The sequence below is a fragment of the Apus apus genome, chromosome 1, assembly GCF_020740795.1.
Source record: "Apus apus isolate bApuApu2 chromosome 1, bApuApu2.pri.cur, whole genome shotgun sequence".
In the NCBI taxonomy this organism is placed as follows: domain Eukaryota; kingdom Metazoa; phylum Chordata; class Aves; order Apodiformes; family Apodidae; genus Apus; species Apus apus.
In genome coordinates, this window is record NC_067282.1 from 152,020,336 (window position 1) to 152,032,922 (window position 12,587).

The window sequence follows — 12,587 nt, forward strand, 5'->3', positions numbered from 1 at the left end:
GCTGGAGCCACCACCCACTATCAGTCATCCCCAGCTGGGCACTGTTTACTCATATCCAGGGCCCTTCTAGTCCAGCAAGATGAATCCACAGCAAGGAGCAGCAGCAGGTCCCCATCTTTACCCAGATGCCCAGCAGTCACCACCCAATCCTTGATCTGCATAGGAAGGCATCCCGCTCCCATCCCTCACACCTGTCTCAGCACAGATGCCCATCCATGTGACCAGCCCATGTTATCCATCTCTGGGAGAGATCTGGTCTCTTGTCTTGTGTCACCAGTATTCCGCCATGACCAAAAACACCCATCACACAGTGCAAGACCACCACAGAAAAGGGGAAATTGGGAGCACTAAGCTTCTTCAGTGTCCCACCCCCATCCATGCACAAGGTGAATGGATGTCACCAGGACCCACTGTAGCTGAGGCTCAGGCATCACCAGCCAACAGCCTGCAGGCACCAGGAGGTGTCAGGATAGAGATGGCAGTGGAGCGATCGAAACCTGCTGGGGAGAGGGCAAAGGAAGATCAGCAATCAGTTTTTACACCAGCACTCTTCTGGAGAATGGAAGACCTCTCCCTCATGTCCCATCCCTCATCAGGCACCCACCCTGCACTACACAGCTCCAGAACTGGATGTTCACCTCAAGATGTCTTTTCTCAGTGAAGCTAAGCAGTCAAACCTCCCCCAACACCTGAATAACCCAGCTCTGGCCCATGTAGCCCAAGCCCATGGTGACCACAGGCAGGGAGATGGGCACTGCACCAGCTCCCACTACATAGCTCTGTTGATGGTCTTTTCATCGCCTAGATGCTTCCCACCCCTGCTATCTCCAGCCAGAAGCTTCCTACTCATGCTCTGCAAATAACAACTTTAGGTTTGTTCACTCAAAGCAGAGAAGGTAAATCAAAGAGCACTTTTCTTTGCATTCAGCCTGAAGTGAACCTTTTTCCTTTTTTCCCTTCAGTTTTCTCAGCAAAACAAAAAACGAAAAAGCAAGCAGAATTTCCTTTCCTGAGTTTAAAAGAACATTTCTGTTCCTGTCCCTGAGGTAAAAGGTTAGCTTGTTCAGTTTCAAAATGTGAAATAAACTGCAATACTTTTGGCTCAGGAATTGTCCAGATAAAATGTTTTGATTCTCCTTTTCTTCCCACTCATCAAAAAAAGGTTTGCAAAGCTTGTAAGCATTCACAAGCAGCTTACCACTGGTGTGCCCCTCACCCAATAAGCCATGTGACTTCAAGGCTTCTGTCCCTCACTCTGCCTCCCCCTCCCAGCCCATTATGTGAGGGCTCACACCACAGCAGCACCCAGAGCACTCATGCCCCGTACCTTGAGGGGTCCTCTTGGGGTGAGAAGGGGCCACTGAGTTCAATAACATTGAGCTTGTTCTCAAAGACACCATAGCTGAGGGTGACCTGCAAAGGGGTGGTGAGAAAGAAGCAGGGAGGATGAGGTGAGCTCAGGAGCAAGGAACTTACTTCGGGTGACAGGAGCTCCCATTCTGGTTCCTCCTCTGCTGGCTTGACCTCTGCCTTCCATGTATCTCCTGTCTTCCTTCAACAATGGTCCACCATGCTAGTCTTTTGCCTCTCCAAGCCCCCTACATCCCTTATTATCTCCTCAGGCAAGGCAGTTGTGGTGCCATGCCAAAGCCCTTTCCCCAGTCAATCATCATTTCTGCTTGTTCTCGTGCCACATTATCCCAGGGATGCCCTCAATCCTCCCATCATTTCCCACACAGTGGTGTCCCCACCACTGATTCCATGGGCACCATGACTGGCATTTTTAATGCAGGCAACATCTGCTCCATATCTCAAAGAAGCCTTTATCAGGAAAGCCTGATGATTGATTCAATCCACATTAGTGACACCAATGGAGCAACTCACCTGCTGAGTGAGCCGAGAGGGGGGGATGAGCTGCAGGTTCTCCAGGTGGGAATGGAAGAGCATGTTGGGCAGCAGCTTCCCACCAACTTTGCACTCAATGATGTAACCCACGGTGCAGTCATCTGGCAGGCGGATGAGCTCTGAAGTGCTCAGGAAGTTCCTACCACTGGAAGAGAGTAAGGCTGCATGGGTTAGGACAAGGGTAGGGGGAATGTAGGTATCCACTTGGGTGGGAGATAAGTGGAGGACTTAACCAGAAACCAGAGTAAGCCTTGAAACTAGGGAAAGAATCCCTGAGTTCCACCTAGAAAGATTTGGGAATGTGTTTGCTCTTTGACTGCTCCCAGACATGCTGTCCCACCAACTACCAGGTGCTGTCCCTGATACATACCCAGTTCCTTAGTGAGCTGATGCTGCTAGACTTTGTCAGGTCAGATTTCCACCCGTTTGGTGAGCTGCACTGAGCCCCTGAGGGGTCAGATGAACCAGCACAAGAGAAACAGTGGACCACATGGCCAGGACCAGGAGGAAGAATCATAGAAATTTTTTTGTTGGAAAATACATTTAATATCACAAGCTCAAGCTTGTGATATTAAAGCACCCAGCACTCCCAAGTCCATGACCAAATCATGTCCCTAAGCACTACATCTACACACCTTTTAAATACTTCCAGGGATGGTGATTCCACCACTTCCCTGGGCAGCCTGTTCCAGTGCCTGACAACTCTTGCAGTGAAGAAATTTTTGCAAATATCCAATCTGAACCTCCCCTGGTACAACTTCAGGCCATTTCCTCCTGTCCTATTGCTTGTTACTTGGGAGAAGAGACCAACCCCCACCTTGCTACAACCTCCTTTCAGATAGTTGTAGAGTGCAATAAGGTCTTCCCTCAGCCTCCTTTTCTCCAGTTCCTTCAGATGCTCCTTGCAAGACTTGTTCTACACACCCTTCATCAGCTTCATTGTCCTTCTTTGGACATACTCCAGGACCTCAATGTCTTTCTTGGAGTGAGGGCCCCAGAACTGAACACAATACTTGAGGTGCAGCCTCACCAGTGCTGAGTACAGGGGGACAATCACTTCCCACACTATTCCTAACACAAGACAGGATGCCTGTAGCCTTCTTGGCCACCCGGGCACACTGCTGGCTTATATTCAGCTGGCTGCCCACCAAAAGGGAAAAGAAACAGGATCATTTCCTGCAGCTTGACTAAGCCATCTAGGCTGCACTGTAAGGTAACATCAACAGCTTGGCCATCTTCTGATGACAGGCTAAACCCAACGTTAAGACTCCTGTAAATGGAAGCAGCCACACAGCATGAAGTACTGTCAACTGTAACACCCCTCAGCTCATGCAAATGCTTTTAAAGTATTTTAACAAAGTAGTGGCAGACTGTTTGCCAGGTTGGGCCTTCTCTACCCATGCCACTTCCATTTCACCTTAGATCACAGGTTATCCTCCTGTCTGGGTCTACCATAAAATACATACCATGGGCATCAGCTAAAGCAGCCACCTGGGGTGGATTGGATCCTTCTTTCTGGGTATGCACAGCTCTTGTTAAGGCTGGTGAAGCCACTGCCCACCACTGTACATGCATGTAGCCTGTGATATAACCTAAGGCATTGTGGAAAACATCATCTTGTTGCAGACTGTGCTAACACAAGACCCCAGGACCTACCTCTGTTCTCCAAGCTGAGGAAATGACAGTGGCCACTGTAAGAAGCTGAAGAGAGTCTGGAGTTGGGAAATGGGAAATTAGCTCAGGGGGCACATGCAGGAGGTTAGAAAGAGGCAGATTAAGGGCAGAGGAGACAGGCAAACAGGGAAAGTACAACGGGAAAAAGTTTGAGGAAGCTGAAAGAGATGGGAAGGAGTGAGAGGGAACAACCAAGAGCTGAAAGAAGTTGGGCAGAGGGGAGTATGTCATCCTGTGATCATGTGTTCAAGGCCAGGTTGGATGGGGCTTGGAGCAATCTGGTCTAGTGGAAGGTGTCCTGAAAGAGGGGTTGGAACTAGATGATCTTTTAGGTTCCTTCCAACCCAAACCATTCTATGATTCTATTATTCTATGTTTGCTGACGTGTCTGCTCTTGCTTCTTTAATCAGATGGCAGATCCATCCACTACATCCTTCCTCCAGTCCCATATGCTTGCAGATGTGTAGCATGTGGCACTCTGCCCCTTGCAAACATCCTTTCAAACACCAGACACACAAAACTAGACCTGACTCTGCCAGAAACTAATGTGTGGCCATGTTCCTCGTCCCCAAAGGCTCCCATACTCACCAGCTGCACTGCTCACCTGGCCCATGGCACCATCTTGCTTGCCAGCTTGTGGCTGATGCAGAACCCAGCCCCTCCTGTGGCAAACCAGAAGCTCACAGATTTCTGGAGAGAAACAGCAGAGAAAAATCAATGGCAGAGGCTCAGACAATATCATACTCCCTGACATGGGAGTGCTGGAAACCCAACTTGATGCCAGGATAAACACAGCCCTATTGTCACCCCAGAACCCTGACTGCTGCCCAGAAGAAGGACTTGCCAGCAGTACAGCATGGATTTTGACTTTCTCATATTTAGAGTGGCCAAGTTCCTGCTGGCAGCAGCAGGTGGGCTGTCCAAGGCAGGCTTATCTCCTGGCAGACCAGTGCCCAAAGGCACAGCAGAGATGTGAGACTCTTCCCCTAGGTAGATTGGATTGAGTCAACATCTACAACCATGCTCAGACAAGACTGGTGAGTTTTCAGCTGTTGCCTGTTGCTTTGGGGACCTGTGTCTCTCTGGGATGCAGCTATGGCCAATGAGCCAGAGCACCAAAAACCAACCCATTGGCCCTTGCACCACCACCACCAGCTGTACCGTCTGGTTGTTTGGCAGCGTTTCAGAGGCCCGGATGGGTCGGTTCAGGCTGGGTTTCCCCAGGTAAATGTCCCACGTCGCAGAATAGGATGACAAGAGCTTCAGGAGGGCCTGAGGGTTCAGGTAGTTGTCGTCATCCAAATGGCAAAACCAGCTGGGGGGAGATGGGAACAAAGACATAAGATGTTTGTGTTAAGGAGGGTGCATCTTGCTCTCAGGGGTACCCCTTGTGGTAGCCCTGCCTCACCTCCGGCCACTGGCCCAGAAGGCATCAAACTCAGCAGCCATCTTGCAGGAGAGGGCCAGGTGGCTGTGTTCTGCAGAGCAGTTGGTGAAGACCACATGGTTGCCTGCCAGGAGAGAGAAAGCTGTGGCTCAGGCCAGCCTACTTCACACAGTCATGGAGAGGACCTCTGAGTGGGAGGGAAGGGGTTTGTTCACAGTCAACCTCCTCACACCCCCAAAACAGGTATCCAAGCCCATGGTGAGATGGGCTTCATCCTTCCCCCTACCAAGAGATGAAACCTGGAGGAAGCCAAGCATCTTGGCCAAGACTAGACACCTGCCAATCGCACTTCCATCCTGCCCACTGCTAGCCAGGGTGTGGAGGCTGAAGGCCTCTCTCATGGGCTGCTTCCACCCATGGCTGCTTTCAGGCAGAGTACACCCTGCCTCCAGTTGGCTGCATGCCCTGGGGTAAGCCAGGTAAACCAAATCATCACTGCTGCAGCTTGGGGTCCTCCCACAGGACATGGCGAGGGATGTGCTTCAAGAGGCACGGCTAGCACAGGAGAGACAGCCTTCATATCAGATTCCCTCCCAAGGCGGTGACATTTCAGAGGCTGAAGGTGAGGGGAGGGTTGTTATAGGACAGGTTGTTACCCATTCTCCTTTTCAGGGCATCGTCTTCTTCATCGGTGAAGACGTAGGTCTGGGGAAATGAGGAAAAGAGGTTACTTTCAGGGCTGAAGCTGGTGCTGCTCCTTACCATTCATCCCCTTCTGGACATGCTCATCACGGTCACCCCACTGCTGCTGCGGTGCCTCCCTCCCAGACAGCAGTGGTGCAGAGGGACAGTCACACTCCCCCTTCCTCCACAGTACAATCATCAGCCCTTCTGAGGCTTCATTTCCACTCTCCCACCCTCTCCCTGCTTAGGACCAGGGAGAATGGGACCTATGACACTGAGCCAGGGGCTGAGGGAGCCCTGGCTTCGGTGTCGGTGGCAGAAAAATAAAAGCACTGTGGTTGAATGATGCTGGGGTTAAAAGGAGAACATCTGTTTGTGTGTTAACTTTGCACAGCCCCCTGCTGCTTCCCGCCTTCTCTTCCTCTTCCTCCACCCCCAGGCCTCTCTAATCCCCTTCACTGCCTTTATGTGGCACATCTCCCCCCCTTCAGCACCAGGCGGGGATCAGGGCTGGTGGAGAAAAGCTTCCCTCAGGCAGAAAATGAGCTTTCATGAAATCAAAAAGGAGTCGCGAGCCATAAACAGTCTTTCCACCAGCTGCCCACAGGCTGGTTAAATGCAGCACCTGTGCAGGGACAAAAGAGAGGCCACCAGACAACAGCTCCAGGAGCTGTCATCGCTCCCAAAGGCTCTGACGAGGAGACTCCACATATCCCCACACCCACCCAGCATTTGGGAGATACGGGCCCCATCAGGAGGATGTGGCGAGAGAAACATTCTGTACGTAAAAGAAGATGATGAAGGACCCTCAGAGACCACCTGGCTTGAGCAGACACAGCAGGTTGGTTTCATTGCCTCAGACATAGGCACTGCAGTGACTCAGTGAAACCACCCTCCAACAGCTGAGCTGCAGCAACGGGCCACACACACAGTCCCACCCCCACCAGAAAAGTCTCTTAGTTAAAACCACTTTCAAGGTGACCACGGGATGAGAAGCAATTAGCCAAGACTCAGGTAAAGGAGTTGCTCTGGGTCAGGGGACCACAGCACAGCCTCAGGCAAGGCAGGGATTGTCAGTGGCACGGGATTTCCCTCGCCAGCATCCCCGAGCCAGATGTTTCTATTATGACGAATATTTCATCTTCAGAAAAAAAAACAAAACACTGAAACTTTCTGACATTTTCAAAAAAAAACCCAAGAAATGTTGTTGCTGGGAATGACTTGCCTACAGCCATAAAGCTGACTAGAAATCATGTGCCTAATAAACAGCATATCCAATTGACTTCAAACTGGAATATGTGTATTTTCCCAGATTTTCTATTTGTGAAAGTATTCCAAGGTTCTTACTTTCCTCTTGATGCAAGGTGGGAAATGTTTTTTTTGCAGATACCAAACATGACCCAAGGATGAATTACATTGTCACCACAGTGAATATCAGACTGTCCAAAATAACTGGAAAAATGAGACTATGAGTGTGGGGACCAGTTAAATCTGATTTCTCTGGGTTTCCCAAGCTCTAATCTCCAGCACTCCAGAGATGCTGGACTATGTGCCCTGGCTCTGTCCTGAAGGAGATCACAACAGTACCAGCAGCTGCCTGCACCTTGGTCTCTCCATCCCTCGTGCCCCTGAGAGTGGGCAACCTGAAACAGCAGCTTCTACTGTGCATCCAAGGGACCAGTGCTGTGTGTCCCTCTGCAAAGCTACACATGATGGCTGGGACGGGACAGAGAGAAGAAGGGCCTCAGCTAAAAACCTGCCTGGAGACCATTTGGCACAGTTACACAAGTCTTTATCAAGGAGACACCAGCTGCTCTTGACTATTGTAACAGAGTCTGGCAGAGATTCAGAAGGTCTCTGTGGCCCCGCCAGACCTCTTCTCCCTACTGGGGACATGCAAGCAGAGAAACACCTGGTGTCACTAGTGCCCCTGCAAGCAAATGGGATAGACAGAAGCAGCCTCCCCATCATATCTACCTTCCTGTTCTCCAACAGACCATCCATGGGGTCATGCAGGATCTCCCATCGTGGTGCCTCAGTGTGCTGAGACTGTGCCAGGATGGCTCAGCCCTACTGTGGGGCAGCCAATCTAGGCCTGAGAAGGGCTGCAACACAGAAAGCATCCCTCCATTCTGGAGTGGAGAAGCAGGCGGGGTGGGAAAGGATGTGTGTGGGTGGCTGTGAAAGCACTGACATGAAGCCACCGGTGTCACATGGCTTTGCCTGTTGGTTCTCCATGAACATAAGAGCCCATGCAATGGATAAACACCAGACTTTGAGACCTCCTCACCCCCGATTAGGAGAGTATCCTAGCAAGTAAAAACTAGGAAAAGGGAATAAAGACGTAGAATCTGACAATCCAGGGCCATGTTCATGTCCCAGGCTCCCAGGGAAACCCTCCTCTGGGAAGAAACCCCTTCCTCAATGCAAACACCTCCACAGGGTTATTGTTGTGTCCTGCCCTGCAAACGGATTCAAAATCTACAGTGTGTTTACAACACAGAACTTGTGAAAACAGTTCAGGATGGGTCATTCAAACATTTCATTTCAGTCAGTTGGATGTCTGGGTTTCTGAAAGAAGGGGACATGCTAGAACTTGTTTACATCACCAAACAAAATGCTGTTTCAGACCAGAAACCTAGACTTACCTCCACCAAAACTACAGGGACCAAGAATCTAAGCCACTCCAAGATGCTGCCCAGCCTAAACAATCATCAAAACCAACACTTGTTGAGATTAAACCTTTTCTGAGGAAACGGCCTTTCACTGAAATGACTTTGACATCAAGCTCCACGATTGTTGTGGATCAGTTCTCAAGAGGCAGAGTGTGGTCCAGCAATGGGTGCTCACCTCACACTACCCCATCTCCCACCAGCTGCATATCTTCTGTTCTGTTTAAACAGTGCAGTTTCAGGGAACATCTCTCTTTCTTATTGTCTACCCCTGATAGAGTCTGACCTAAAGGACTTTTAATTTGGCTCTTGCAGCCTGTCCTAGTCATAAAAACCACAGATGTTCCTGCCTCCTGTTACAGTCACCTAGACCTGACCTGTGAGGTCTGGGTTGCTTCCTCCGGGATAACACCATGCAGGTAATGAGCTCTGAAACCAGGTTTGGCATCAGCAGCATGGCCAGCTACTAAAATTTCTCCAATGGCCACCTGCAGAGGACCCACTGTCTTCAGCCATGAGTCAAGGTAAGCAAGACAGTGGGTCAGCCCTAGGAGAGGGTAGTCTCTGCACATCAGGGCTTCTGAGACTTGGATCTTTCCAAAACTGGCTCCTGAAGCCTGTGTCTCTCCATAAAGACTCAGTAATAGGAGGTCTGGTGCCCTGTCCCTGCCCCCACAACAATTAAATGTCCTTTGCAAATTGAGAGCTCTCTTTTATTTTTTGCTAAGGGAGGCTTCTAAATGGTCAGTTTTTCAAAACTAACCCTTTCCCCTACCTCCAAAAACCCCCTCCAGCAGCATTTCAAAAACACCAAATGCTTTTGACTTTCATGTACTTCTCTTTACCTCCCTCTCTGTTCCCGCTCCCTTGCCCTGAAGGCCATTTAGTTTAAAAAAGCAGAAGAAAAACATGGAAAATTGAGGTGAGGGGGAGGAAAACACTGAGCTTGTAGCAAAAATTTAACAACAATGAAAAAATACTGGTTAGAAATGACTGACACTCCTGCTCTGCCCTTCCTTCCGATTCTCATGCTCAGTCTGTGAAGCTTTCCTAGAGGCTGGCAGTAGCATGGAAATTCCAACATCTCTTCCCAGGTTTGGACATAATTTGCCTGCCAAACAGAGAGGGTCAGATGAATGTGGGAAACTGGTATCTAATTCCTGTCATCAGTGGACTGGCCACGCATCTATTTCTCAAAAAAAGGAGGAGGGAAAGGTGAGCTGCTCCTTAAAAACCCACTCCAAATGCCCCCATCACAATATGGCAATGCCAGTGCAGCAGTGGGGGTTAGGTTGCTCCAAAGAGCTGCTGGGCTGAAGTCAGGTGGAGAGGAGAAGTGCATCTGGAAGAGGAAGCAGGGCATCTCAGATGCTGAGAGGGACATGCAGACAGAGAGGAAGTGTGCTCAAAATAGGACGTGGCTTCCTGTGACAACTGCAGCAGACCAGACAGTTGCAGCACAATGAAGTGGAAAACCACCCTTACCCAGAAAACCCTGCATTGCTTCAAGCCCTCTCCTGTCTGATACCTCTGCCACCATCCCCCTCCCTCGCTGGGGCCCGAAATTGTCTCCTAGGCACCCATCACACATAGGCAGAGGCAAAAAAACAGAACAACCTTGTAGGGGCAGCCACAAGATTTCTTCTTTCTTGAGGAGCAGCTCTGCAAGGGAGAGAAAGAAGTCCCCGGGCTCTGGGGAGTACTTCTGCCCACCAGCAAGCCAGTCTGCACAGCACCAACAACGTGGTGCCCCACATCAGTTCCTCCAACAGGAAGGAAACTCTCCAAACTCTGCTTTAGCAAAGAGTGAAAACATTAGACCCTCCATTAAAAAGAAAACAAAACAGCAACAACAACAACAAAACTTTGAAAGTCAAATACAGACCCACATCACTTCAAGATCACGCGCATGGAGGGATCTGCCCAAAAAAGCAAGGCATGGATTGTGCTGATTAAATTAGTTATTTTTTCAGGACAACACTGATGTGCTGGGAAGCAAAGAGGGCTACAAACACACCTCCTGCACCTGTGTCCTGCAGCCCTGTTCCCCTGCACGCTGCACCACAACGTCCTGGGGGAAAGGGTGCCCTGGTGCAAGGCAGGAGTCCTGTTGAAGGGCTGGGGGGAGCCACTCAGCTCAAAACCTAGCAAACTCAAGGCACTAGGTGGTAGAAAACCACCATTTTGTACAGACCCGGGACAGTCTGTGCTCTCAGTCTGGTGGGGCCCAGGCAGTTTGTGGTCCCCAGAGTTACTGAAGAAAAAAGGGAAATTAAACCCCCTCCGCTTCAAGCTGAAAGAGTCCGGCTTAGGTTAGGGGCAGGTGATGCCTGCTAAGAGCACTCATCCAGACTTGATGGGAAGGGCCCACATAAGCTCTTCATCCTCTCGGCCAGCCTTTCCCATGAACCAGCTGCTGGTGAAACATTTTACTGGGTAGCATCCCCCTTCCAATGCAAACAGAAGCAGGAATTAGGGAAAATGAGACTAAGTCCTGGGTGGGATTGCAGTGCCCAGCTTTCCCTTCCATTGATCTTTATGCCTTCCACCCAATCCACTAGCTGTTACCAAACACCCCCTCTCTAGCCCAAATCCACACACTCACCTGCTCTGTTGCTCGGGATATCCACGTGTCCAGGAGCAGCTCCATCCTGCTCCGGTGAAATCTCTTGGTTGTCTTCACAGCAATGAAAATGTCCGCAAGGGTCAGGCTTCCCTCAGCCCGGTACCCCTCCAGAGGATGAACTTGCAGATCCTTCTGACCCCTGCCACCGCCTCCCGGGGCACCCTCTGGGCCCACTTTGCTTTGCCTCTCTGGCTTGCCCCCTCCCCGCTCCCCGGGCCCTGGGTACCTAGCCATTTCCTGAGCCCCACGGTGCCGCACGGAGAGGACAGCCACGCTGGCAAGGAAGACAGCAGCTCCAGAAAGGCCACGGATGAGCCGACGGCCCATGGCTCCCAGATTGTTCACCTGCTGCAGCCGGTGTCCTACCAAAAAAAGGGCAACCTCTGCCCGTACCTCCACGGGAAGCTGTCCACTCTTCTCAAAGCCTCCAAAGGGGCAGGATAAAGCCAAGGGCGAGTTCTGAATTAAGACGTGGCCAAGGAATAAGGTGCGTGAAGACCCAAAAGCCACAGAGACAGCAGCTTCAGAGGATATCAGTGAAGCGGGGAGAATTTTCACAGGCTAAGAAGGCTTGATGACCCAGCGAGGCAGGGACACAAGACGGGAAAACACTCCGAGGCGACTGGCAGGTGGCTGGCAGAGCCTGTCAGGAGGAAAGTGAGCATCCCCGCTCCCCGTGGAGATGCCGAGGGTCCCAGGCTGGGGATCGAGGGGGCAGATAAACCAGATCAGAGCCACCAGCGGGGAATCTGGACCGAAAGCACCTGCTCCTCAGAAGCCACCGGCCTGCACAGCCCAGGCGGAGGCTGCGGGGCGCGGGGCTGCGGGGCAGGGGTCCGGTGCCACGCGTGCGGCGGGGCTGCCGCTCCACCTGCTCCCTCCCGGCAGCTCGTCCCGGCTCCCCGCCAGCCCCGGCCCCCGGCCCGGCCCCGGTCCCGCCTCCGGGCTCCGGGGCGGGGCGCCAGCCCCGGGGGAGGAAGAGGATGAAGGAGGGTGGAGGATGGAGCGGGGGGAGCCCCGGGTCTGACGGTGGGTTTGTCTCACCCAGAGCACGGCCAGGCTGGGATAACTGGGAGGTGACGAGCAGCTGAGCTGAGAGGACAAACCTGTTGCTTGACTGTTTTTCCCGCTCCTCTGTGCCGGTCCAGCGTGATCCCTGCAGCCCTGCTCAGCCCTGTGCTCTGGTGGGAGGTGAGACTCGGATGCAGGTTCAGGTGAAGTTAAGGCACTGGGGTCCCATCTTGTTCTTGGGAAGAAAAATGTTTTCCCAGGAATTCCAGCCCCAGACTTTTCCTGTGGTGCACTGCTCTGAATTGGAGCCCCTGCCCTTTAAGCCCACACAGCCTCCCCAGAGCAGGACTGTGTGTCCCCTGCTGCCCCTCATGTGTCCCAGAGTTTCAAACTGGGGTCTGACCCCTACTTCTGACACCCATCTCCCCAAACCCTGACCTTGACTCCTAGAGGTCTTCCCTCTGCTTCCAGCCACCATCCCTGCCCCACACCCCATCTCGCATCCCCACCGGGGATGCCTGCGGACCAGCTGCTGCACAGGTGGCTGCAGAGCCAGTGACACTCACAGCAATAGGTACACCAGCACCAGAGTGGGAAGGAGAGCCTGCCACCTCCCTCTCCATGTCCA

The 12,587-nt window shown here is 51.8% G+C and overlaps 1 protein-coding gene across 1 annotated transcript; it reads right to left on the reverse strand.

Annotated features, from left to right (window-relative positions):
- Positions 1 to 430: 430 nt before the first annotated feature.
- Positions 431 to 11,275, reverse strand: MFNG (MFNG O-fucosylpeptide 3-beta-N-acetylglucosaminyltransferase). The gene is made up of 8 exons (XM_051626799.1): positions 10,928 to 11,275; positions 5,623 to 5,671; positions 4,988 to 5,090; positions 4,741 to 4,894; positions 4,184 to 4,269; positions 1,885 to 2,050; positions 1,328 to 1,413; positions 431 to 497 (listed from the first exon to the last, which is right to left on the reverse strand). Exons 1-8 carry the CDS (start codon positions 11,273 to 11,275, stop codon positions 431 to 433), a joined length of 1,059 nt encoding a protein of 352 aa, XP_051482759.1.
- Positions 11,276 to 12,587: the final 1,312 nt, after the last annotated feature.

Bases quoted from the DNA above. Each gene is read 5' to 3' on its own strand.
- MFNG (XM_051626799.1), bottom strand. From the start codon at position 11,275: ATGGGCCGTCGGCTCATCCGTGGCCTTTCTGGAGCTGCTGTCTTCCTT. The intron at 5,672-10,927 runs GTGAGTGTGTGG...TCATTTCCCCAG, and splicing joins TATCCCGAGCAACAGAGCAG to ACCTACGTCTTCACCGATGA. The intron at 4,270-4,740 runs GTACAGCTGGTG...GTTTCTCTCCAG, and splicing joins CGCTGCCAAACAACCAGACG to AAATCTGTGAGCTTCTGGTT.